Source organism: Syngnathoides biaculeatus, chromosome 19, assembly GCF_019802595.1.
Source record: "Syngnathoides biaculeatus isolate LvHL_M chromosome 19, ASM1980259v1, whole genome shotgun sequence".
Taxonomy (NCBI): domain Eukaryota; kingdom Metazoa; phylum Chordata; class Actinopteri; order Syngnathiformes; family Syngnathidae; genus Syngnathoides; species Syngnathoides biaculeatus.
Genome location: NC_084658.1, coordinates 186,432 through 209,474, shown reverse-complemented (window position 1 = coordinate 209,474; position 23,043 = coordinate 186,432). Strand labels below are relative to the sequence as shown.

Here is a 23,043-nt window from a genome sequence, read left to right as displayed (position 1 = left end):
TCACTTCCAGCATAAGGATAGGTAAGAAAGAAGGATTTTTTTAAAGGACACCATCTGCAACCCCCACACTCTACTTATTATTCTAAATTAGAATTACCTGTTTCAGATCATTCCCTGCATAAAGACACTTGTCCACCCCATACGATGAGTAAGACTCCAAAAACTAACATGGCTAAGACCAATGAGCTGTCTCTATAGCTTATGGAGAACATAGTCCAATCAGTGTTAGAGTAAGTAATATATTTTGTTGACTATCACATGATTTGTCACTTTAAACTGCTCCCTTTGCACAATTGTCATTGCACTGGTCTATAACAGGAACCACGAACGGGTTAAGGCACTCGTACAAGCTTAACACAATGTGGGACGTTGACAAACTCTTATCTCCTACCTGTTCTAAATGAAGAAGACTTTACATCTTGCACATCTGTCTCTCTTAAAAGGAATATTTCTGATAAACAGCATTGTCTCTTATTCTCTGTTCTCATTATTTAGTTGTTCTTTGTTCTGAATGTTGCACCAGGGCAGCACCAACGGCCAGAGAAAAATTCCTTGTGTTTTCACACACTTGGCTGATAAAGCTGATTGAAACAAAGGCATGAAATATTTCACTTTTTGAAACAATTTCTTGAAATAAATACATGTTCCCTGCGTGTTTACATTTTTACATCTTTGTAAAGGCTTTCTGGAGCAAAACGTGCTCTCCATTGTCATTTGGAGTTCTTGAGTATGACAATGGGATAAAAATTCTGAATAGTTCTACTGTATTTTATAATACATATAATACTGCATATCTACTTTCATCTTGCAATCTACAGAATATGATTTTCTCTTCAATGCCCTTTCTGTTCAGTCCTTTTCAGTTGTTTTTATAAGCGACCACTAATGTTGAAATTATTAATTTTCAGAGGTATAGAAGTAGCAGGCACAAATTCACAGGCCTAGAGCTCTCCCTTGTGGTTGTCAGTATGAAAATAATGGATAAGATGCTCAGAAAATGGATGGATGGAGGTTGTCAGGACCCATAGGAACGGAGGTAGGACCCAAATGCAGGACTCGGGAGCTGGCGCGGCAGGATCATGACAGAGGTGTTAATAATTATTTCACATATAAGATGCTCTCGAGTATCAGTCTTATCCCTATGAAAAAACCCTGCTACTCACAGTCTGAAAAATACAGTTAAGATTCTTCTTTTCTATGGCCAATTGAGGTATGTTTTTTTTCTTTTATGCCAATGAAAGTAAAGTCTCCTACATATGTGAAGCCTCTGCACATGCCCAAACACAAGTTCATTGTCAAGCACAGCCATGTTTGAACCATTTCACTCGAACAAGTTTTTGTTGTACTTTTGAACTCATAACTGCTTGCAAAATAAAAAAAAAAAATAACCACACCGGAGAACAGGCTACAGGGTTTATGGCACCTGAAAAAAAATTTGTCTTGTTGTCCGGGAAATACGGTGAATACTATTGACCACCTCTGAAAGAAGCTGACGCATACAGTCTGGAGAAGGCGCCCCTCAAACCTGAGAAGCTGATGAACTTTGCTCATGGTTAGTGGGCCAAAGTCTCCTGATGAGGTACCAAACTAACTGTCAAGCGAGAGTCACAGAAATTGATTTCCTCAAAAATGTGCAACAAAATACTAAGTTCTGAGGAATGAGCTGCGCAACTTAGCATTTGTGCACTTGTCACACACTGTCTGCGTAGAGGAAAACAGATCCAGCGCAGTGAACTACAGGCTGATGTCTTTTTTAAATAAACACTACCGCACACTACCTCTCACAAAGAGCTGCTGCTCGGCCACACCAGTTCACACACTGTAGTTCCTAGTCTACATGACACCGTCCCCCCGCCCCTCCTCCATTTTAAAAGGGTATGCTCATAATTACAAACACCAGGGTATGTGAATAATAAAAGAAAAAGTGGTGAAACTGGATGAGATTTTCTCTTTTTGAGTAAAAAAGCTCTGGTCTGAAGTAGTAAGAAAGTAGAAAGTACAGGATGAAATGCTGTGTAATGTTAAAATTCCACCTTGGCACAGCCTGATTGAGGATGAAAGCACAGATGATACAGTGCCCATAAAGCTAATTCTGTATCTTAAACATAGGAGGCAACATAACATTAACCCTAAAACTTTTTGGAAGTATCATTCAGCTTTCAACATGCATTGCTGAAGATATTCTCTAAGCAATAATTCAATTTTACACCAAGAGTATATCATTGTGGGTTAAAGAAAAAAATGAAACTATGTTGGAAGCAGCATTTTAAATTAATAGTTGATAGTTGGGTTCTTATGTATTTGTATTGTAATGTATTTTGTTTGTTGACATTTTCAGTGTAAGTTTGCAAAAACACAAAATTGTTCTGATGGGACTGTAATTGAACCATTTAATGAGGCATGTACAGTGAAGAAAATAAGTATTTGAACACAGCAGAAAGTGACATGTCAGCAGGAGTGCACTCAGGCGGTCTTGTTTGTTTATAGTGAAGAAAATAAGTATTTGAACACCCTGTTATATTGCAAGTTCTCCCACTTAAAAATCATGGAGGGGTCTGAAATTTTCATCATTGGTGCATGTCCACTGTGAGAGAGCTAATCTGAAAAGAAAAATCTAGAAATCACAATGTATGATTTTTTCAAAAGATTTATTTGTACATTATTTATACAGCAGCAAATAAGTATTTGAACACCTGGAAAAAAAAAACATTGTTAATATTTGCTACAGTAGCCTTTGTTTGCAATTACAGAGGTCAAACGTTTCCTGTAGTTGTTCACCAGGTTTGCACACACTGCAGGAGTGATTTTGGACCACTCCTCCACACAGATCTTCTCTTGCTCAGACAGGTTTCTGGGCTGTCGCTGAGAAACACAGAGTTTCGGCTCCCTCAAAAGATTTTCTATTGGGTTTAGGTCTGGAGAATGGCTAGGCTAAGCCAGAACCTTGATATGCTTCTTACGGAGCCACTCGTTGGTTTTCCTGGCTGTGTGCTTCGAGTCATTGTCATGTTGAAAGACCCAGCGACGACCCATGTTCAATGCTCTGACAGAGGGAAAGAGGTTGTTCCCCAAAATCTCACAATACATGGCCGCAGTCATCCTCTGCTTACTACAGTGCAGTCGTCCTGTCCCATGTGCAGAAAAACACCCCCAAGGCATGATGCTACCACGCCCATGCGTCACAGTAGGGATGGTGTTCTTGGGATGGAACTCATCATTCGTCTTCCTCCAAAAACAGTTTGTGGAATTACCAAAAAGTTCCATTCTGGTCTCATCTGACCACAAAATTTTCTCCCATGACTCCTCTGTATCATCCAAATTTTCATTGGCAAACTTAAGACTGGGCTTGACATGTGCTCGTTTAAGCAGGGGAACCTTCAGTGCCATGCATGATTTCAAACCATGACATCTTAGTGTATTACCAGCAGTCACCTTGGAAATGGTGGTCCCAGCTCTTTTCAGGTCATTGACCAAGTCCTGTCGTGTTGTCCTGGGCTGATTCTTCACCTTTCTAAGGATCATTGAGACCCCACGAGGTGATATCTTGCATGGAGCTCCACTCTGATTGAGATTGACCGTCATGTTTAGCTTCTTCCATTTTCTAATGATTGCTCCAACAGTGGACAGTTTTTCACCAAGCTGCTTGGAAAATTCTCCGTAGCCCTTTGCAGCCTTGTGGAGTTGTACAATTTTATCTCTGGTGTTTTTGGGCAGCTCTTTGGTCTTGGCCATGTTACAAGTTTGAGTTTTACTGATTGTATGGGGTGGACAGGTGTCTTTATGCAAGCTAACGACCTCACACAGGTGCATCTGATTCAGGATAATACATGGAGTGGAGATGGACTTTTAAAGGCGGACTAACAGTTCTTTGAGGGTCAGAATTCTAGCTGATAGACAGGTGTTCCAATACTTATTTGCAGCTATGTCACACAAATAAATCATTAAAAAATCATGCATTGTGATTTCTGGATTTTTCTTGATAGATTATCTCTCTCACAGTAAACATGCACCTACGATAGAAATTTGAGACCCCTCCATGATTTCTAAGTAGGAAAATTGCAATATAGCAGGGTGTTCAAATACTTATTTTCTTCACTGTATCTTCAATGTATGACACTGATTGACCACAGTGCATATGTCTGATGTTGCTCCCAGTGGTCAAAGGGAGCGCTCACGGGCTTAATGTGTTTGCTCAGACGTAATAAATTTGAGGGAACATTGGGTAGGAGTAGGCTATTATTATTTTTGTCAAGGTAATTTTAGGTAATTGTTAACTACAAAAAAATTACTTTTATATTTGTTAGCTTTCAATAATTATTATTTTCTCATTCATCCATCCATCCATGCATCTTCTACCGCTAATCCGAGGTCAGGTCTCGGGTGCAGTTGCTTTAACAGGGACACCCAGACTTCCCTCTCACCAGCCACTTCATCCACCTCTTCCGGAGAGATCGTGAGGCATTCCCAGGCCATCCGAGAGAGATCGTCTCTCCGGTGTGTCATGGGTCATCCACAGGGTCTCCAACCCAACAACATCCAGTGGCTTGAGGAACTCCGGGCTAATCTCATCCAACCCTTGCCAACTAAGAACTTTTTACCTCCTCAATGACCTCAACTCCATAGATAGCAAAGCAAGATAACCCAGTCTTTGCTTCCTCCAAGGAAGAAGGTGTGCCAGTGGAATTGAGGTGTTCTCCCCATCAACTCACAACATGCTTCAATGTTGATGGTGCTCTGCTTCCCCCTCCATAGATGCCAGATGGTGGGCCAGAATTTCCTCAAAGCCGTGTAGAGGTTATTCTCCACGACCTCTCTGATCTCCTCCCATGCCTGAGTTTTTTTCCGCTCAATTACTCAGGAGTCCTACAGGCCCAAAAAGCCTGATAGGACTCTTTCTTCAGTTTGACGGCATCCCTTGCTGCTGGTGTCCACCACCGTGTTCAAGGTTTGCTGCCATGACAGGCTTTGACTACGTTACGGCCACAGCTCCGGTCGGCCACCTTGGCAATCGAGGCACAGAATATGGTCCACTCGGACTCAATGTCCTCCGCCTCCTCCGAGACCTGGGTGAAGTGGGTGAAGGTGGGAGTTGAAACTCCTTCTATTGGGGGATTCTGTCTTACGCTCCCACCAGACAAAATGTTTGAGCCTACAGGTTGGATGAGCTTCTTTTTTCGAATCCTACTGAATCCTGCAACACCCTTGTCTCCAGCAACCCCGAATAGACCTTATCATGGAGGCTAAGGAATGTGATTCCCATGTAGTTGCAACACCCCCTCCAGTCTCCCTTCGTAAAAAGGGGGACTACCACCACATTCTGGCAATCCAGAGGCGCTGTCCCCGATGTCCATGCAATGTTTCAGAAGGGTATCAATCAGGACAGCCCCACAACATCCAGAGCTGTTAGGAACTTCAGACAAATATCATCCACCCACCTTCTTCACCAAGGAGCTTTTTAATCATCTCAGTGACGTCAAACCGAGAGATGGGAAAGCCTGACTTAGCGAACCCAGAATCTGCTTCCTCATGGAAAGGCGTGTCGGTGGAATTGAGGAGGTCTTTGAAGTATTCTCCCCACCAACTCACAAGGTCCCGAGTTGAGGTCAGCATTGGCCCATCCTCATTAATACACATTGTTGACATTCCAGTGCTCCCCACCCCCACACCCTCCTGAGATGCCGGATGGTGAAACAGAATTTCCTCGAAGCTGTCTTGGAAGTTGTTCTCCATGGCCTCACCGAACTCCTCCCACGCCTGGGATTTTGCCTCAGTGACCACCGAAGCCTACTTGGCCAGACGATACCTATCAGCTACCTCAGGACTCCCACAGGATAAAAAAAAGCCGGATCGGCCTCCGTCAGCTTGATGGCATCCCTCACTGTAGGTGTCCATCAACCGCTCTGGTCAGTTGCCTCAGCAATGGAAATGTGGAACATCGTCCACTTGGATTCAATGTCCCCTGCGTTCCCCCGAACATGAGCAAAATTCTTTTGGGGGCGGGATTTGAAATTCCTTTTGACAGGGGAATCTCCTGGCCGTTCCCAGCAAACCCTCACAATCCACCACCACTTGGGTTCTTGTCAGGGGGGCCCCTTCTTTCCAATCACACCCTTTGAGGTCTCACTGTCATAGCCCACGTGGGCATTGTAATCCCTCAACAGAAATGGAGTCCCCAGAGGGAGTGCTCTCCAACCTCTCTACCCTTTCGTCTACTGTGGTGAACCCCAATGTACAACCGCCAAACCGGCTGTATACCCACAGGTGCTCGACGCTTCTCACCCTGGGCAACTCCAGAGTGGAAAAGAGTCCAACCCCTCGAAAGTGGACTGCTATAGTCAGACGATTCTAACTATATCTATTCGACCTCACGCATCAGGTCGAGCTCCTTCCCTGCCAGAGAACTGACATTCCATGTCCCTAGAGATAGTTTCTGTAGCCTGTGATTAGATTGCAAGGTCCATGCCTTTGACTACTGCACAGCTGCCCCACCATCAGCAACAGGTGATGATCTGTTGACAGCTCCGCCCTTCTCTTCATCAAAGTGTCTAAGACATAAGGCTGCAAGTGCAATGACACAACCGCAAAGTCGATCAGCAAATTGCGACTTAAGGTGTCTTGGTGCCAAGTGCATGTGTGGAAACACGTATGCCTGAAGATGGTGTTTGTTATGGACAATCTGTGATGAGCACAGAAGTCCAATAATAGAACACCACTTTGGTTTTGATCAGGGGGCTCATTCTTCCCAATCACACCCTTCTGGGTCTCACTGTCGTTGCCCACTTGAGCATTGAAGTCTCCCAGCAGAACGATGAACTCCATAGAGGGAGCACTCGCCTCCACTCCCTGTAAGGACTCCAAAAGGGTGGGTACTCTGAACTTTTGTGTGGTCCATAGGCACAAACAACAGTCAGGACTCCTACCCCCACCCGAAGGCTACCCTTTCATCCACTGTGTTGGTCCCCACGTACAGGCACCGACCCAAAGGCAATAAGTATAACCACACCTGCTTGGTGCCTCTTCTTCTTCTTTCTTCTTTTTCTTTCAGTTTGTCCCGTTAGGGGTCACCACAGCCTGTCATCTTTTTCCATCTAAGCCTATCTCGCCTCTCGCTGCGGAGAACTCCAGAGTGTAACAGAGTCCAACCCCTCTCAAGAGGACTTTTACCCAAGCTCAAGCGTTGTTTAGAGGTGAGTCCGACTATATCTAATCGGAACTTCTTGACTTTACACACCAGCTCGGGTTACTTCCCTGCAAGAGAGGTAACATTCCATGTCCTTGGAGTCTGTTTCTGTATCCAGGGTTTGGATCAGTAACTGCCCAGTTTACATTGGACCCTAATGAGGCCCCTCTCACAAGTGGAGAGCCCATTGAAGGGAGACCTGTTTCCCTTTTGGCCTGTGGCCGGCTGAGCCCCATGGGTACAGGCCCGGCCACCAGGCACTCCACTTCGAGCCCCACCTCCAGGCCTGGCTCTAGAGGGCGGCCCCTGTGACCCACATTCATATAAGGGAAATCTGAATCAATTTCTGTATACCATCATGGGGTCTAGGAAAGTCCATCCATCCATTATCTGAGGTGCTTATCCATACAAGGGTTGCGGGAGTGTTGGAGCCAAACGCAGCTATCTTTGCAGGAGGCAGGGTGCATTCTAAACTATTTACCTGCCAATCACAGGGCACATAAAACAAACAACCATTTGCAGACATTCACACCCATGGGTGATTTAGAATCTTCACTCAAGAGAGCAAACTGCAGAACTGGGAGAAAAGCCACAGAGCCATGGGGAGAAAATGCAAACTCCATACAGGCGCGGGCAGGATTTCATATATGGTCCTCCCAACTGTGAGGCAGAAGCTCTTACTAGTAGTCCACCATTCCCACTTGCTGGTAAAGTCCATTAAGAAAAACTTTCCTTGGCACCACATCATTCCACCTGCATTCTCCCACAAGAATTTGAAGTTTGATGGAATATCCTGCTCTAGAACTAGTGTTCAGAGAGTGTGTCAGGAGATAGCTTGTCTGTCCTTAACGGGGTGATCAAATACTTTTTTGAGTTCACTGGAAAACAAATCGAATGAGTACCTGGGAGGAGTTGTGCCATCATGAAGTGGACCATTTGGCTGCTTTGCCATGGAGAAGGTTAGTGTCAATTGCGACTTTAGATTCTTTGGTGGGATAATTGTATGGCTGAAGGTTAAAAATCATTGAGGCATTTAGTAAGCACTGGCTACTGTAGAAGAGGGACAAGAGTTTCTCTGTACAGAATATAGGATGTTTTGGAGAATACAGGCTCAGAAGGAATACTTAATGGAAGAAAGTCGTATTTGATATTAGAATACAGGAGGGAGACTTGTTGCACGAGGGTGTGTAGATTCCATGATTTCTTGAGTTTTTTTTTTTTTTTTTTTCTTTTTGCCCTACGTGGGCCCCTTGGAGGGTGACTGAATGTTAAATCACCTTCAAGGTAGGTGGGTCCATTTGTGGCCAGAGTATTCCAGCACATTCAGATGGAGACTGGACCTAAGAGCAGGCAGAGGCTGAGAGGTTGTGATGAACAGTTTATTGATTAAAGGGACCTGTATATGATCCTTACAGTGTACTGGCTGGTTGTTGAGGTAGGGAATGTATGACTGGGGATGACAAGCTCAGGCAGCTGGCTTGACAGCATAGGTGCAAGGAAAACTCAGGACAAGGAGAGACACGGAAGACAGAAAAGAACACAAGGAAGTAAGTAGGCTTATGTGGGGACTGAGAAGCCGTGGTACTGCTATGAAGGCTGCAATACTCTGGCAAGAGTTTCTGGGATCTGGCAGGCTCTTACGTAGGTGGTAATGAGACCTGATTTGAGATGGGATATGCAGGCGAGGAATTTGCTGGAAAGAGAGAGGGGAGGGCACAGAGAAAGCAACATGGTGAAAAAAGCCACCCAGCTCCAGCAGCAGAACTGCAGGATGGCTTATGACAATTACAATGCTTTGATTTTAATGATGTTAGTACACTGTAATCACCATGTATGGAGCCAGTGCAAGTTCTGACTGGGACACCTCAACTTTGCCAGGCCACCACTCTCAATAGTTTAACGTTGGGTCCTGAATCAGAGATTTGTGTTTCAAGCATGCGTAGGGATTGAAGTACAAATCTGTGCCTATCCATCATTCGTGAATGAGGCGCTAAGAAACTGTTGTTATGCACATCATTGGGGTAAATGCATTGCCCTTCTTTTTCTCCATCGTGCAGGAAGCAAGATTGTTGCTTACATTAAGAATATTGGCATTTTCACAAGGCTCTTTTTGGAAAAATTACTTCAGATGTATGAAAATGTCATGAGGTGTGCCCTGCAGTTCTTTTGTTAGAGTGTGGGTGGCGCTTTTGTGCTCCTCTTGCCCCTCTCTCTCTCCTTCTCTCTCTATTCCAAATTGGAGCTACGAAATCCATACCATCTCATCCGTATCAGAGAACGGGAAGAATGGAAAACCGCTTTCAATACCTCCCTTGGACACTTTGAATTCTAATTGGTCATGCTATTTGGATTAACCAACACTTGCTGTCTTTCAAACTTTTATCAATGACAATTAAAAAAAAAATGGAGGCATGCACTGGAAAGGAGAGGAATGAAGATTAGCCGAAGTAAAACGGAATATATGTGCGGGGTGGAGGGGGAAGTGTGAGGCTCCAGGGAGAAGAGAAAGCGAGGGTGAATGACTTCAAATGCTTGGGATCAACAATCTAGAGCAACGGTGAGTGTGGTAAGGAAATGAAGAAACCGGTCCAAGCGGGGTGGAACAGTTGGCGGAAGGTGTCTGGTGTTCCATGTGATAGGAGTCTGCGCTAGGATGAAGGAAAAAGTTTATAAAACATTGGTGAGGCCAACCATGATGTCCGGATTAGAGACGGTGGCACTGAAGATACAACAGGAACAAGAGCTGGAGGTGGCAGAAATGAAGATGTTGAGGTTCTCTCTTGGAGTGAACAGGTTGGCTCGGATTAGAAATGAGCTCGTTAGAGGAACACCCAAAGTTTGATGTTTTAGAGACAAAGTTCGAGAGAACAGATTTAAATGGTTTGGACATGTCCAGATATTGTTACGTGTAAATTTAGAATGATGAAATCCCCTTTGTTTAAACCAGAAAAATATAGCAAATCTGTTTATTGTCTTTAAGACAATTTAATCACACAATATGATACAACAACTTAACACAAAATAGACATTCAATGGAAGTTCAGTTGCATGTAACACAAGCTAATGAATGAAACGATGTATAGTAACTACAGTCTGAACGAATGTCCTTGTAGTCGAATGTTACTCGTTCCTGTAGGCGAATGGTGCTTCCAACGATGGAGCTATTGTGAAATGTCCAAAAGATGTGAGGCAGAAGGCAGCATGATGGAAATACCAGAGTCACAGTCACACTCCAACTCATCTGTACTGACTGAAAATTCTGGAGAAACCGTGACAAAAGGATCAGCGCTTCCTCGAGATTGTTGCCGATTAAGAAATCAACACATGGAACTGGAAGAGAGTCAAGAACACCAACTTTGATGGTGTCAGAAATCAGATCTGAAGTTAAATTCACAAAATGCAAAGGAGCAAGAAAACAGCCACTTATACTCTGAAGAATAACATCTGAGTTAGCTGAAGACTGCAGAAAAAGGCAAAATACCCTGGAAAATTAGAGATTGCAGATCTCCAGTGTCCTTCAGAATAGTAACTGGCTATGGGATAGAATTATCTCCCACAGGTGAAATGGAACCAGTATGAAATAGTGGAGCTATGCTTGGTGTGGCCGTCAATAACCGTTCCTGTTTCTCAAGTGGTTTCTTTGGGAAATTAATTGCACACCTAAGGTCTCAACGAATCCCTGAAATGAGCTTTATGAATCTCAAACTGCTTTTACTTAATGTTATTGTTGATGTCTTTGTGTTTGTGAAAGACTTTAAACGCATTACAACCGGGTCTGTATGTTTTCAGGTGGTCACACAGCAGAAATCCTGCGACTGATGAAGAGCCTTTCCAGTGCTTACTCACCTCGAATCTATGTTATTGCGGATACAGACAGGATGAGTGAAGAGAGAATCCGTGCTTTTGAAAAATCTAAACTGTTAGACTGTGATCCACAGGTACACAGCCTATTCTACTTGTTATGTATGGGTTGGGTCACAGATGAAATACATTGCAGTGAAAAATTCGCTTCCAGTGCAATTGTATTTAAAGAGCACATTCAAGTACAACAGTATTGACCGAGATAGTAGTTGGTTGCCTATGTTGGGACCAACTACAGCAAAGGCTTCGTCTCCCCAGTGTTTCAAATGTGACCTGGGAATAACCAGGAGAGATGGAGATCCAGACCTCAGTGAACAGCATGAAGCATATATTTGTAAAAGATCCCTGAGGTAGAAGAGCGCAATATAATTAAGTGGTTTATTGATTAAGTTATTGTAAAATAAATGTTGAGCCAATCTGGGGAGGGGAGATTACCGAGGCACTTGGGGCTCTCTGGCTTGGACCCCCATTCCAGGTGGAGGAGTCCGTCCCACCCTTCCTCAATCTGATGGAGCAGCAGCTCCATACACAAATTCCCAAGATGTCTATAAATTCCAGAGAGACGTAATTGGCTTAAATTGCTTTTTCTCTGACAATTGGCAATAACACAAGTTGTATTAAGACTCACTGGTCTTTAGAAATGTTAAGAGCAGAGGTCCCCAGACTGCAGCCTGCGGGCCTCATCCGGCCCGCCTCTGTATTTGTTTTTTATATTAAAGTTGGGCTTTTGCAATAAAATGTTCCTTAGTTCTTAACTATTTTCATTATTAGCTATTAGTTAGTAACTATTTCATGAACACAAATAACGTGACATTTGTTCCACCTTTCTGTGGTATAAGGGCATGGATTGCCAGATAAATCTAATCTGGAAAGGAAAGAAAAGAAAAAAATCCTAAACCCGCCCCTCTCAAAGAGGACGGAATAAGGGCGAAAAAGTTAGGTAAAACAAAAATTGATTTCGAATGCAAGGTATTTAACCCAAGGTGGACAAACGATTATTTTTTTTGTTCATTACAAAAAGAAGGCTGTTTGTCACGTCTGTCAAGGGGTGGTTGCGGTATTCAAAGACAATCTGCAGAGACACTTTGAATCCCGTCACAAAAACAAATATGATAGCTTGCAAGGCCAAATGCCTGTTGACGCTAAAAAGTGGAATGTTAGCTCAGCAAAATACATTTGTACACCAAGCTCAGCTGAACCAGTCATCTGTGTGGGATAGTTTTTGGGTTGCTCTACTGATAGCAAGCAGCGGGAAACCTTTCACTGATAAATGAATGCTGTCGCAGAGGAGGTGTGTCCCGAGAGGAAAGACGTCTTTAATACCGCGAGTCTATCAGCGAGTATAACCAGACGTATTGAAGAAATCGTGGATAATTTACAAACCCAGCTGCAGCAGAAGATGAAAGAATTTGAATTTTTTTCATCCGCAGCGGATGAGAGCGCAGACATGCAGGACACAGCGCAACTTCAAATTTCTTTTTGTGAAGTTAGCGCAAACTTTGAGATGTCTGAGGAGCCGGCAGCCCCCCAAAGTCTCAAAGGGCCTACAACGGAGGAGGATATTTCCGGCAAAGTGCACACAACTATGAAAGGGTTAGACCTGGACTGGTCAAAGCTGGCGAGATTCGCGACTCACGGGGCTCAGAGTATGGTGAGCAGGTTTCGGGGTTTTGTAGGATGCATGAACTGCAAGATGGAAAAACGGGGATTCACCGCCCCGCTAAAAATCCACTGCCGAATTAACCAGCAAGCACTGTGCTGCAAAGTATTGACGCAGGTTTCCCAGCAGTCTCATTGATTCTATGCCGCCATCCCAAACGACATGTACCCTAACATCAGAAAACATGCAGTGAAGATGTCCACACTATTTAGCAGCACGTATATATCTGCAAGCAAGCCAATGAGATCAAGATTGAAAGATGAACACCTGCATCAGTGTTTGAGACTGGCAGTGACTAAAATGGAACCTGACATTCAACTTCTTACCAGCCAGATGCAGGCCCACAGTTCACATTGATGAACACACAAAGGTAAGCTCACGTTTCTGACTTTGAGTCATTCTGAGCATATATAAACAGAATCGAAATAAGATCTGCTGGAATAAAATCCATCACCCTAACCATACTGGGAGTGGTACTGGTTGTGTTGTCTAGGTGCTGTATCAGTGGGTTCACTTTCTCAGCTTGCTTGCTTTGTGTTTTTCATAGGGAAGCTGATGAGAGAGACCTGCAAACAGCGATATCTGCAAGCCTACTGGACCTATTAAGACCATCATGTCATAATTAAAAGTTAGTGAGTTTTTGAGAAAAGCGGTGTGATGGGGATGTGCTATTTACCCCCACCGCCCAAAAAACAAAACCTCTTGTTTGGGAAGCTCGAAACATGCATGTAAACACATGAAACTTGGAACACATGTAATATTTCAATTTTTTACAGTTTTTTTCATGCAGTATTTATAAAATGGTTCAGTTGTCTTCCCGTACAAATTTCCAAAAAGCCCCAGCTGTATGTTTCACTTTGGTTTGCCAAAATCTGGAGGCATACAGTGAAGAAATAAGTATTTGAACACCCTGCTATATTGCAAGTTCTCCCACTTAGAAATCATGAAGGGGTCTGAAATTTTCATTGTAGGTGCATGTCTACTGTAAGAGAGATAATCTAAAAAGAAAAATCTGGAAATCACAATGTATGCTTTTTTTTAACGATTTATTTGTGATACAGCTGCAAATAAGTATTTGAACACCTGAGAAAACCAATGTTAATATTTGGTACAGTAGCCTTTGTTTGAAATTACAGAGGTCAAACGTTTCTTGTAGTTGTTCAACAGGGCACACTGCGGGAGGGATTTTGGCCCACTCCTCCACACAGGTCTTCTCGACGTCAGACAGGTTTCTGGGCTGTCGCTGAGAAACACAGTTTCAGCTCCCGCCAAAGATTTTCTTTTGGGTTTAGTTCTGGAAACAGGCTAGGCCACGGCATAACCTTTATATGCTTCTTATGGAGCCACTCCTTGGTTTTTCTGGGTGTGTGCTTCGGGTCATTGTCATGTCGAAATACCCAGCCACGACCCATCTTCAATGTTCTGACTGAGTGAAAGAGGTTGTTCCCCACAATCTCACAATACATGCCCGCGGCCATCCTCTCCTTAATACAGTGCAGCGGTTCTGTCCCGTGTGCAGAAAAACACCCTCAAAGCATGATGCTACCACCCCCATGCTTCACAGTGGGGATTGTGTTCTTGGGATGGAACTCATCATTTGTATTCCTCCAAACACAATTAGTGGAATTATGACCAAAAAGTTCCATTTTGCTCTTATCTGACCACAAAACCTTCTCCCATGACTCCTCTGTATTATCCAATTGGTCATTGACAAACTTAAGACAGGCCTTGACATGTGCTAGTTTAAGCAGCTGAACTTTCCATTCCATGAATGATTTGAAATCCTGATGTCTTAGTGTCTTACCAACATTCACCTTGGAAACGGTGGTCCCAGCTCTTTTCACGCCATTGACCAAGTCCTGTCGTGTCGTCCTGGGCTGATTCTTCACCTTTCTAAGGATCATTGAGACCCACGAGGTGATATCTTGCATGGACCTCCACTCTGATTGAGATTGACCGTCATGTTTAGCTTCTTCCATTTTCTAATGATTGCTCCAACAGTGGACCTTTTTTCACCAAGCCGCTTGGCAATTTCTCCATAGCCCTTTCCAGCCGTGTGGAGTTGTACTGTTTTGTCTCTGGTGTCTTTGGACAGCTCTTTGGTCTTGGCCGTGTTACAAGTTTCAGTCCTACTGATTGCATGGGGTGGACCGGTGTCTTTATGCAGCTAACGACCTCACACAGGTGCATCTGATTCAGGATGATACATGGGGTGGAGGTGGACTTTTAAAGGCGGACTAACAGGTCTTTGAGGGTCAGAATTCTAGCTGATAGACAAGTATTAAAATCGTTATTTGCAGCTGTATCACACAAATAAATCGTTGAAAAAAAAATCATACATCGTGATTTCTGGATTTTTCTTTTAGGATTACCTCTCTCACAGTGGACATGCACCTATGATGAAAATTTCAGACCCCTTCATGATTTCTAAGTGGGAGAACTTGCAATATAGCAGGGTGTTCAAATACTTATATTCTTCAATGTATGTACTTGCCCAAGACTGTCTAAAAAACTATCTTGGGGGCATTGCCAGGATTCCCACATAATTTCCAACGACGACATGACGCAGAGACACATCATTGTCTCCTGCAACGCAAGAACAGCGGTCCACCCGGATGTAACTCGATGACCATCTCAAACATTTATTGCTTTTGTATGAAATAAAAAGAAATGAGTTTCTTCGTGCTCGGGTTGGGGTTGAAGGGAGGGTGAGTGAAGGTTTGGATAAGTGTGGGTTACAGTTAGTTTGGCACATATTATCGCCGCTGCACTTAATCCACATACTTTTTTTCCCATTTGGAAGGAGTCAGGCGCTTAATTTTGGAGCATAGTTCTGGAATATAATGTCAATATTTCCACTCCCATACTTCACAGTAGGTATGGTGTTGTTTGGCTACAACTCAGCAGTCTTTCTCCCTGAGCAAGACAAGTTCATTTTTGTATTTATTTATTTTTTTTACCAAAAAGTTCTCTTTCAGTTTCATCTGACCCTATGACATTCTCCCAGTCCTCTTCTGGATCATCCAGAGGCTCTCGAGTGAACTTTAAACAGCACATGTACTGGCTTGGGGTTTTACTGATGGTAGCCCTTTCTTACTTCCTTACTACACCTCTCTGCAGGGCATTCACCAATACCCACTTGTGATCCTGGGATTTTTGTTCACCTTTCTTGTCATCATTTTGACCCCACTGGGTGAGAACTTGCATGTAGCCCCAGATTAAGGGAGATGATCAGTGCTCTTATATTGCTTCCATATACCTGGATAGAGCTAGAGAAAGCCTATGACAGAATACCAAGAGAAGAACTGTGGTACTGCATGCACAAGTCTGGCGTGGCGGAGAAATATGTTAGAATACCACCGGACGTATGATGGCAGCAGATCAGCGGTGAGATGTGCCACAGGTGTGTCAGAAGAATTTAAAGGCCAAGTGTCATCCCTATAAACATTCTAAAATATATATTGTAATGAAAAATACATAACATTATTCACTTCAATGTCTATATGAAAAAATAAATGTGAGCGGAGAGCATGTCATCCATGCGCAAAGTTGCAGAAGTGTCATTCTACGACATCCAAGTGGTCGCCATATTGGCTGCATCCTTTGTCCGTGACGTCACCAGAACATTCGCCAATGAAAACACGCAATGCACTCTACTATGAGAAACGAACACTCCCCTTCTGACATGGAAACTGTTTTCGAAAAGAACAACACACAACCGAGTGAAGTTACCGGGGCAATATTACAGTATTGTTTCGAGCCATATTCAGACGATATGCGATCATGGCCAAAGCGCCTCCCCGTCCGATCCACTTCCGCGGTGGAGATGAGCGATCCGGTTCAGCCGGCCGGTGTGGCTCATTTTTGCCGCCGAGGTGGCTTATCACAGAGCTGAGCCGTGCTGCTGTAGGGGGTTGTTCATCGCCGCTGCAGTACGCGGTGAACAACACCGTCGAGCCAGGGCGCTTTACTGTGTTGTCGTCGCACGCTGCTGAGTGCTGCATTGCGGCAGTGTTCTTCAGAGCCGATCAAAATTATGTTTTGTGGTGGAAAAAAAGCATGGGTCCATGTCGGCTGCCGTTTTTTCATTAATAACTTACTAAAAATCATGTATTTCAAAGGCCCTTGAAAGTTGAGGTGTGCCTGCTTGCTGTTTGTGGTAGTAATAGATGGGCTGACAGATGAGGTTAGACTGTAATCCTCTTGGACACTATGATGTTCGCAGATGATATTGTGATCTGCTGTGAAAGCAGGGAGCAGGCGGATGAACGATTAGAAAGATGGAGGCATGCACTGGAAAAGTGAGGAATGAAGATGAGCCAAAGTAAATCAGAATATATGTGGATGAATGTGAGGGGTGGAGGAGGAAGAGTGAACCTCCAAGGAGGAGAGCTAGCGAGGGTGGATGACTTCAAATACTTGGGGTGAACAATACAAAGCAATGGAGAGTGTGGTAAAGAAGTGAAGAAACGGGTACAAGCGGGGTGGAACAGTTGGCGGAAGGTGTCTGGTGTTCTATGTGACAAAGTCTCTGCTAGGATGAAGGGCAAAGTTTAAAAACAGTGGTGAGGCCGGCCATGATCTACGGATTACAGACGGTGGCACTGAAGAAGCAACAGGAAACAGAACTCGAGGTACTAGAAATGAAGATGCTGAGGTTCTCGGTTGGAGTGAACAGGTTGGATAGTATTAGAAATGACCTCATTAGAGGGACAGCCAAAGTTGAATGTTTTGGAGACAAGATTAGAGAGAGCAGACTTGGACATGTTCAGATGCAAGAGAGTGAATATATTGGTAGAAGGGTGCTGAGGATGGAGCTGCCAAGCAAAAGAGCGAGAGGAAGACCAAAGAAAAGGTTGATGGATGTTGTGAGGGAGGACATGAGGACACTATGTGTTATAGAGGAAGATGCACGAGATAGGTTTAGATGGAAAAAGATGACACACTGTGGCGACCATCACGGCACAAGCTTAAAGGAAAAGAAGAGGAGATGTTCATAAGCAAAGGTACCACTGCATTCATCTGAAAAGTGAGGAGCCCATTTCTATTCATTCGAACCACAATGTGCCAGTTGCCCAACATGGTCCAGGGGTGCGAGGGCCCAGAAGAGCTTCAGCAACTCAGGTTTATCATTTGTTATTATTGACACTGTAATTATCTGATTATTTTCCGCTACAAAAATGTAAAATACAATGCTTTGTAAGTTTTTAAAACCACACTCTGCTAAGTGCTCAGTAAAATGCCAAATTTTCATGCAGGCATCAACGCTACATCATTTGTGGAGTGAAGTGAAGTCCCTATATTCCTTGCAATTGTACGTTTAGGTAACATTTTCCTAAAACTGTTGGACTATTTTCTCACGCACTTGTTCAGGAAGAGTTGAACCTACCCCCATTTTTGCTTGTGAATGACTGCAATTCAGGGAAGCTCCTTTCATATCCAATCATGGCACCCACCGGTTCCCATTTCGCCTGTTCTAAACAGGTGTTTGATGAGCAGTCCTCTACTTTCTCAGTCTTTTTTTGCCACCTATCTTAGCTTTTTTGGAACATGTTGCAGACAAAATTCAAAGTTAATGAATTTTTGCTAATAATAATAATCAGTTTAAGGATGAAATATCTGGTCTTTGTAGTGTATTTAATTACAAAGTCATTCTGTTTTTATTTGTTTACCAGAAGGTACCAACTTCATTGGAATTGGGCTTGAACATTAGTCCCTCAGAAATGAAGTACATAACATGTTTTCCAGTTCACCATTCATCGGATCACACGAAGCAGAGAGGTACATCAATCATGGATTTCTTCAGTTCGAAGCACCTTGAATGCCCAGTTTTACTCGATACCTCTGATCTTCAGAATCAGACCTGACATGGTAAGCGTCATTTTTTTTTTTTTCAGGTCAGTCCGGATAACCCAAATTATTTAATTTTGTTAAATGACTCAATAATGAGAGAGAAAATTTCTTAGAGAATTCTATATTATTTTCTTCAAGGTCAAAGTTTACAGCCACAAAAAGTGCTATGTCTTTAAAAAACGTGCTGACGCCAAGAAGTCATGGCTTTATAAGCCCCTGACAGTTGATTGGTTCGTTGACAATATCTGAGTTAATTGATAAAACACCTGGGGATGTATTTAAGGCCACAACTCAAACACTCTGCTCCCTTGTTTGATTTCATGGGAAAATAAAAAGAAATGAGCCAGGAAATCAGAGAAAGAATCATGGCGCTCCATAAATATGGGTTATCTTAAGGTGCAATCTCCAGATGCTCTAAGGTGCCATGTTCATCTGTTCTAACAATCATACGCCACAACTGTATGAACATCATGGGGATCATCACATCACGCAAGAAGGAGACTGCTCTGTGTCCTGAGATAAACGTGTTTTTGACCGAAATGTCCAAACCAACCCCAGAACAAAAGCTAAAGACCTTTTGAAGATGGTGGATGAAGCTTGTAAGAAAGTATCTTTATCCACATTGGAACAAGTCCTGCACTAGGGTTAGTCCAGTCAGAAGACCATTACAGTAGTCAAGTCTACTTTAGATAAAAGCATAGATGAGCTTTTCCTGGTCTGCTTGACACATACAAGCCTTCACTTGATATGTTCTTCAGATGGTAAAAGGCAGGTTTTGTGATTTATTTGATATGACTGTTGAAAGTCATGTTGCAATCAGTCAAAGCACCAAGGTTTCGGATTTGGGCTGTGGTTTTTATAGATAGTGTCCAGGTGTTTACTAACAGCAATTTTCTCAGTTTTGCTTTGATTTAGCTGAAGAAAATTTTGGCTCATCCAGTTATTTATCTGCTTTAGACAATGGCACAATACCTCAATTTAACTGTAGTCATCTGGGGAGACTGCTAAATATAACTGTGTGTCATCCACATAGCTATGATAGTCAAAAGTCAGGTTGTCAGGTCATTGCCATTTGTTGAGATTCCTCCAGGTAGGACCTTAGCCATTTAAGGACCATTCCATTTAGTCTTACCCACGTTTCCAACCTGTTCAGCAGTATATCAAACCCATATCAAAAGCTGCGCTGAGATCCATCAAGACCAAAATTGACGCCTTTCCTGAGTCAGTATTCAACCTTATGTCATTTAGCACTTTGATAAGAGCAGATGTTGTACTGCGATGAGTTGGGAAACCTGATTGAAATGTGTCAAAAAGTCAATTTAAGTCTAAGAATTTGCGGAGTTGCTTAAAAATGTGAGTGGCAGGTGTCCAGCCAATCATACGATACTATGCAATTACGTTACTCAACCATTCACAGCGTTGATAGTACTTGCGCCACAGCGTTGATAGTACTTGCGCATGTGCTCTGCTCGTAAACATTCCATAACAATAACAGCAACGCGGCGGAGTTCAGTAATGCTAATGCTAACCCCATATCATGACGAAACGAGCATGCAATGATTGTGGTACGTGAACTCCCCAAACCAAAGTAAAAAAGAAATGCGGTTCTTTTAAGATGGAATGGCTGTCGGAGTATGTGCATATAGAAGAACAAGCGGTGAAACTGGGTTAGAGCTTTTTTTTTGCGAGTGAGAAATGTCTGCTCTATAAAACATGCAGCAAAGCTAAAGTTGTGAGCAAGAAAAATATGGACTAAATGGAAACTGGACCACCTTAAGCAACACATTCAGCACAAAAGTAATTTGAATGCTGTTGGAATTAACTGCCTATTGATGGATATTAATCATTAAATTCGATTATGACAAGATCATTTACAGGTCGTAGAAATGCTAATAAAATATACTGTTTCACAAGCTACAGCAATCGTCAAAATGTGAATGTTTTAATATGAACAAAATGTTGTGTCTAAAAGGTGTGTATGTCTCATTTCTTCCAAGGCAAGACAATCACCCAGGCCAAAACTGGGCCTCACCGACCTAAGCCAAAGCAGGACTGTCCCATAATATAATACAAATTTCACGAACAATCTTCAATCAATGAGTTTTGTCGTTTTCATTTTAAGTGGGCCAAATGAGTTACATTAATAGTAAACTGATGGAAATTGGTGTTATAATTACATTCTTTTAATAAGCCATGAAACGTTCGATGATCCCAGGTGTGATACTGGTGTGTGGCCACAATGATCACTTCTGATGTTGCTCACAGTGGTCCTCAGTGTGCTCAGGGAGCTTGTCTGTATGCCCATACATATGAAAAATTAGAGGGAACATTGGTTGAGAGTCCGCCATTCCTGGAGAAGCTGGACAGTGAACCAATGCTCAAAGAGCTGCAAGACATCCTGGAATCCCTCACCGCTATCCCAGTGGTGCAGTGAAGTGCTGCAAAAATGTTCTATCTGAAGAGCTGCACCAGCTCTTCTGCCTGTGTTGGAGGAACTTTGAAGTACCACAGCACATGAGGAATGTGAACATCATCACATGATACAAAAACAAAGGTGATGTGACTGGTACAACTACTGTGGCATTTCCCTCTTGACCATTGTTGTTTGCTAAAGTTGCTCCAAAGAGAGAATCCCAGTTTGGCTTTCGCATCAACAGGTCCACCATCGACATGATCTTCTCCCTTAGACAGCTGCAGGAGGAATGCAGTTAGCAAAGACTGTCGCTCTTTGTTGCCTTCGTAGGCCTGGCCTTCGATACAGTCAACAGGGATGGCCTCTTCAAGATCCTGCCAAAAATAAGGTGCCCACCTAGGCTGCTGAACACCATCAAATCATTCGACGATGGCATGACTGGCACCGTCGTCTTCAATGGCTCAATCTCAGAGAGTTTCAAGATCGTGAGCGGTGTTGAACAGGGGTGCATCCTAGGTCAAACACTGTTCAGAATATTTTCCCACTGTTCTGCTGAAGCACGCCTTCGGATCAGGAATTGAGGACATCTATCTTCGAACTACAACAGACAGTAAACTCTATAACCTATCCCAACTCAAAGCCAAGTCCAATGTTAAGCGGAAAATGCCTTAGTTATTTCCTTTTGCTGATGACGCAGCAATCAAGACCCATACCCTAACCCAAACATTCCCACGAGTGTCACAAAAGAACCTCCAACAACATCTAAAGACCTGGAGGCCTCGCTGACCTCAGTTAATATCAGTGTTCATGACTCTACCATAAGAAAACACTGGCCAAAAATGGCATCCAAGGGAGAGTTCCCAGGCAAAAAAAACCCTGCTGTCAGCATAGACTACCAAGGCTCTTCTCACATTTGCCCCATCTTGATGATCCTCAAGACTTTTGGAGAAACATTCTGTCGACTGACGAGTAAAAAATTGAACTTTTTGGAAGGTGTGCGGCCAGTTACATCTGGCGTAAAGATGGTCCAGCATTTGACAAAAAGCTCATTATGCGAACAGTGTAGCATGGTGGTGGCAGTGTGATGGACTGGGACTGCTTTTCTGCGTCAGATCGAGGACAACTTGCTGTGAATAATGGAACAATTAATTCTGCTATCTACCAGAAAATCCTGAAGGCGAACATCCAAGCATCAGTTTGTGCCCTCAAACTCAAGCCTTCTTGGATCATGCAGCAGGACAATGATCGGAAACACACCAACAAGTCCACCTCTGAATGGCTCCCCAAAAATAAATAAATTATTTAATTTTTTAAAATAAGGTTTTGGAGTAGCCAAGTCAAAGTCCAGATTTAAATCCAATCAAGATGCTGTTGTGTGATGAATGGGCACTTCATGCTCGGAAACAGTGCTGCAAAGAAGAGTGGGACAAACTTCCTCCAGAGCGATGTCAAAGATTCATCACCAATTATTGCAAACACTTAATTTCAGTTATTGGTGCCGAGGGTGGCACAACCTGGTAAGTTCAGAGGGCAATTACTTATTCACAAAGTTTTGGATTTTTTTCTTCCTTAATAAATTGAATTGTCATATGAAAACTGCATTTTGTGTTACATTAGGCTGTCTCTAAGTAATATTAAACCTTTGTGTGTAATAGATGTGCAAAAAAAAAAAAAAATCTAGAAAGGGGCAAATAGTTTTTCACGCCACTATATGAGTCAAAGAGGAAACGGAACATATGGCTTGTAATCAGCACAAAATTTAAAAGACAGCATATGTGATGGTATGGGGGTGTGTTGGTGGCCATGGCATTGGAAAATTACAGATCAGCAAAGGCTCAATTTATGCTGAAAAGTACATACAGTGTTTGGAACAGCATTTGCTGCCATCCGAGCAATGTCTTTTTCAGGGACATCTGTTATTATTACAGCAAGGCAAAGCCAAACCACATCCTGCTCATTTACACAAGCATGGCTTCAAATACTATACTGGTTTGTCAGGAGTCCAGACCCGTCTTCCTTTGGAAATGGTTGGTCATTATGAAACGCAATATATGACAACCGAAACACTGGACTGTT

At 43.1% G+C, this 23,043-nt stretch overlaps 1 protein-coding gene across 2 annotated transcripts in view; it reads left to right on the top strand.

Annotated features, from left to right (window-relative positions):
* Positions 1–23,043, top strand: part of alg14 (ALG14 UDP-N-acetylglucosaminyltransferase subunit) — a 77,681-nt gene that overhangs the window by 5,083 nt on the left and 49,555 nt on the right. For both annotated transcript variants that reach the window (XM_061805982.1, XM_061805983.1), the window contains exons 2-3: positions 10,970–11,118; positions 18,450–18,572. In XM_061805982.1, the coding sequence (XP_061661966.1) occupies positions 10,970–11,118; positions 18,450–18,572 (272 nt within the window). The remainder of the gene's footprint in view (positions 1–10,969; positions 11,119–18,449; positions 18,573–23,043) is intronic.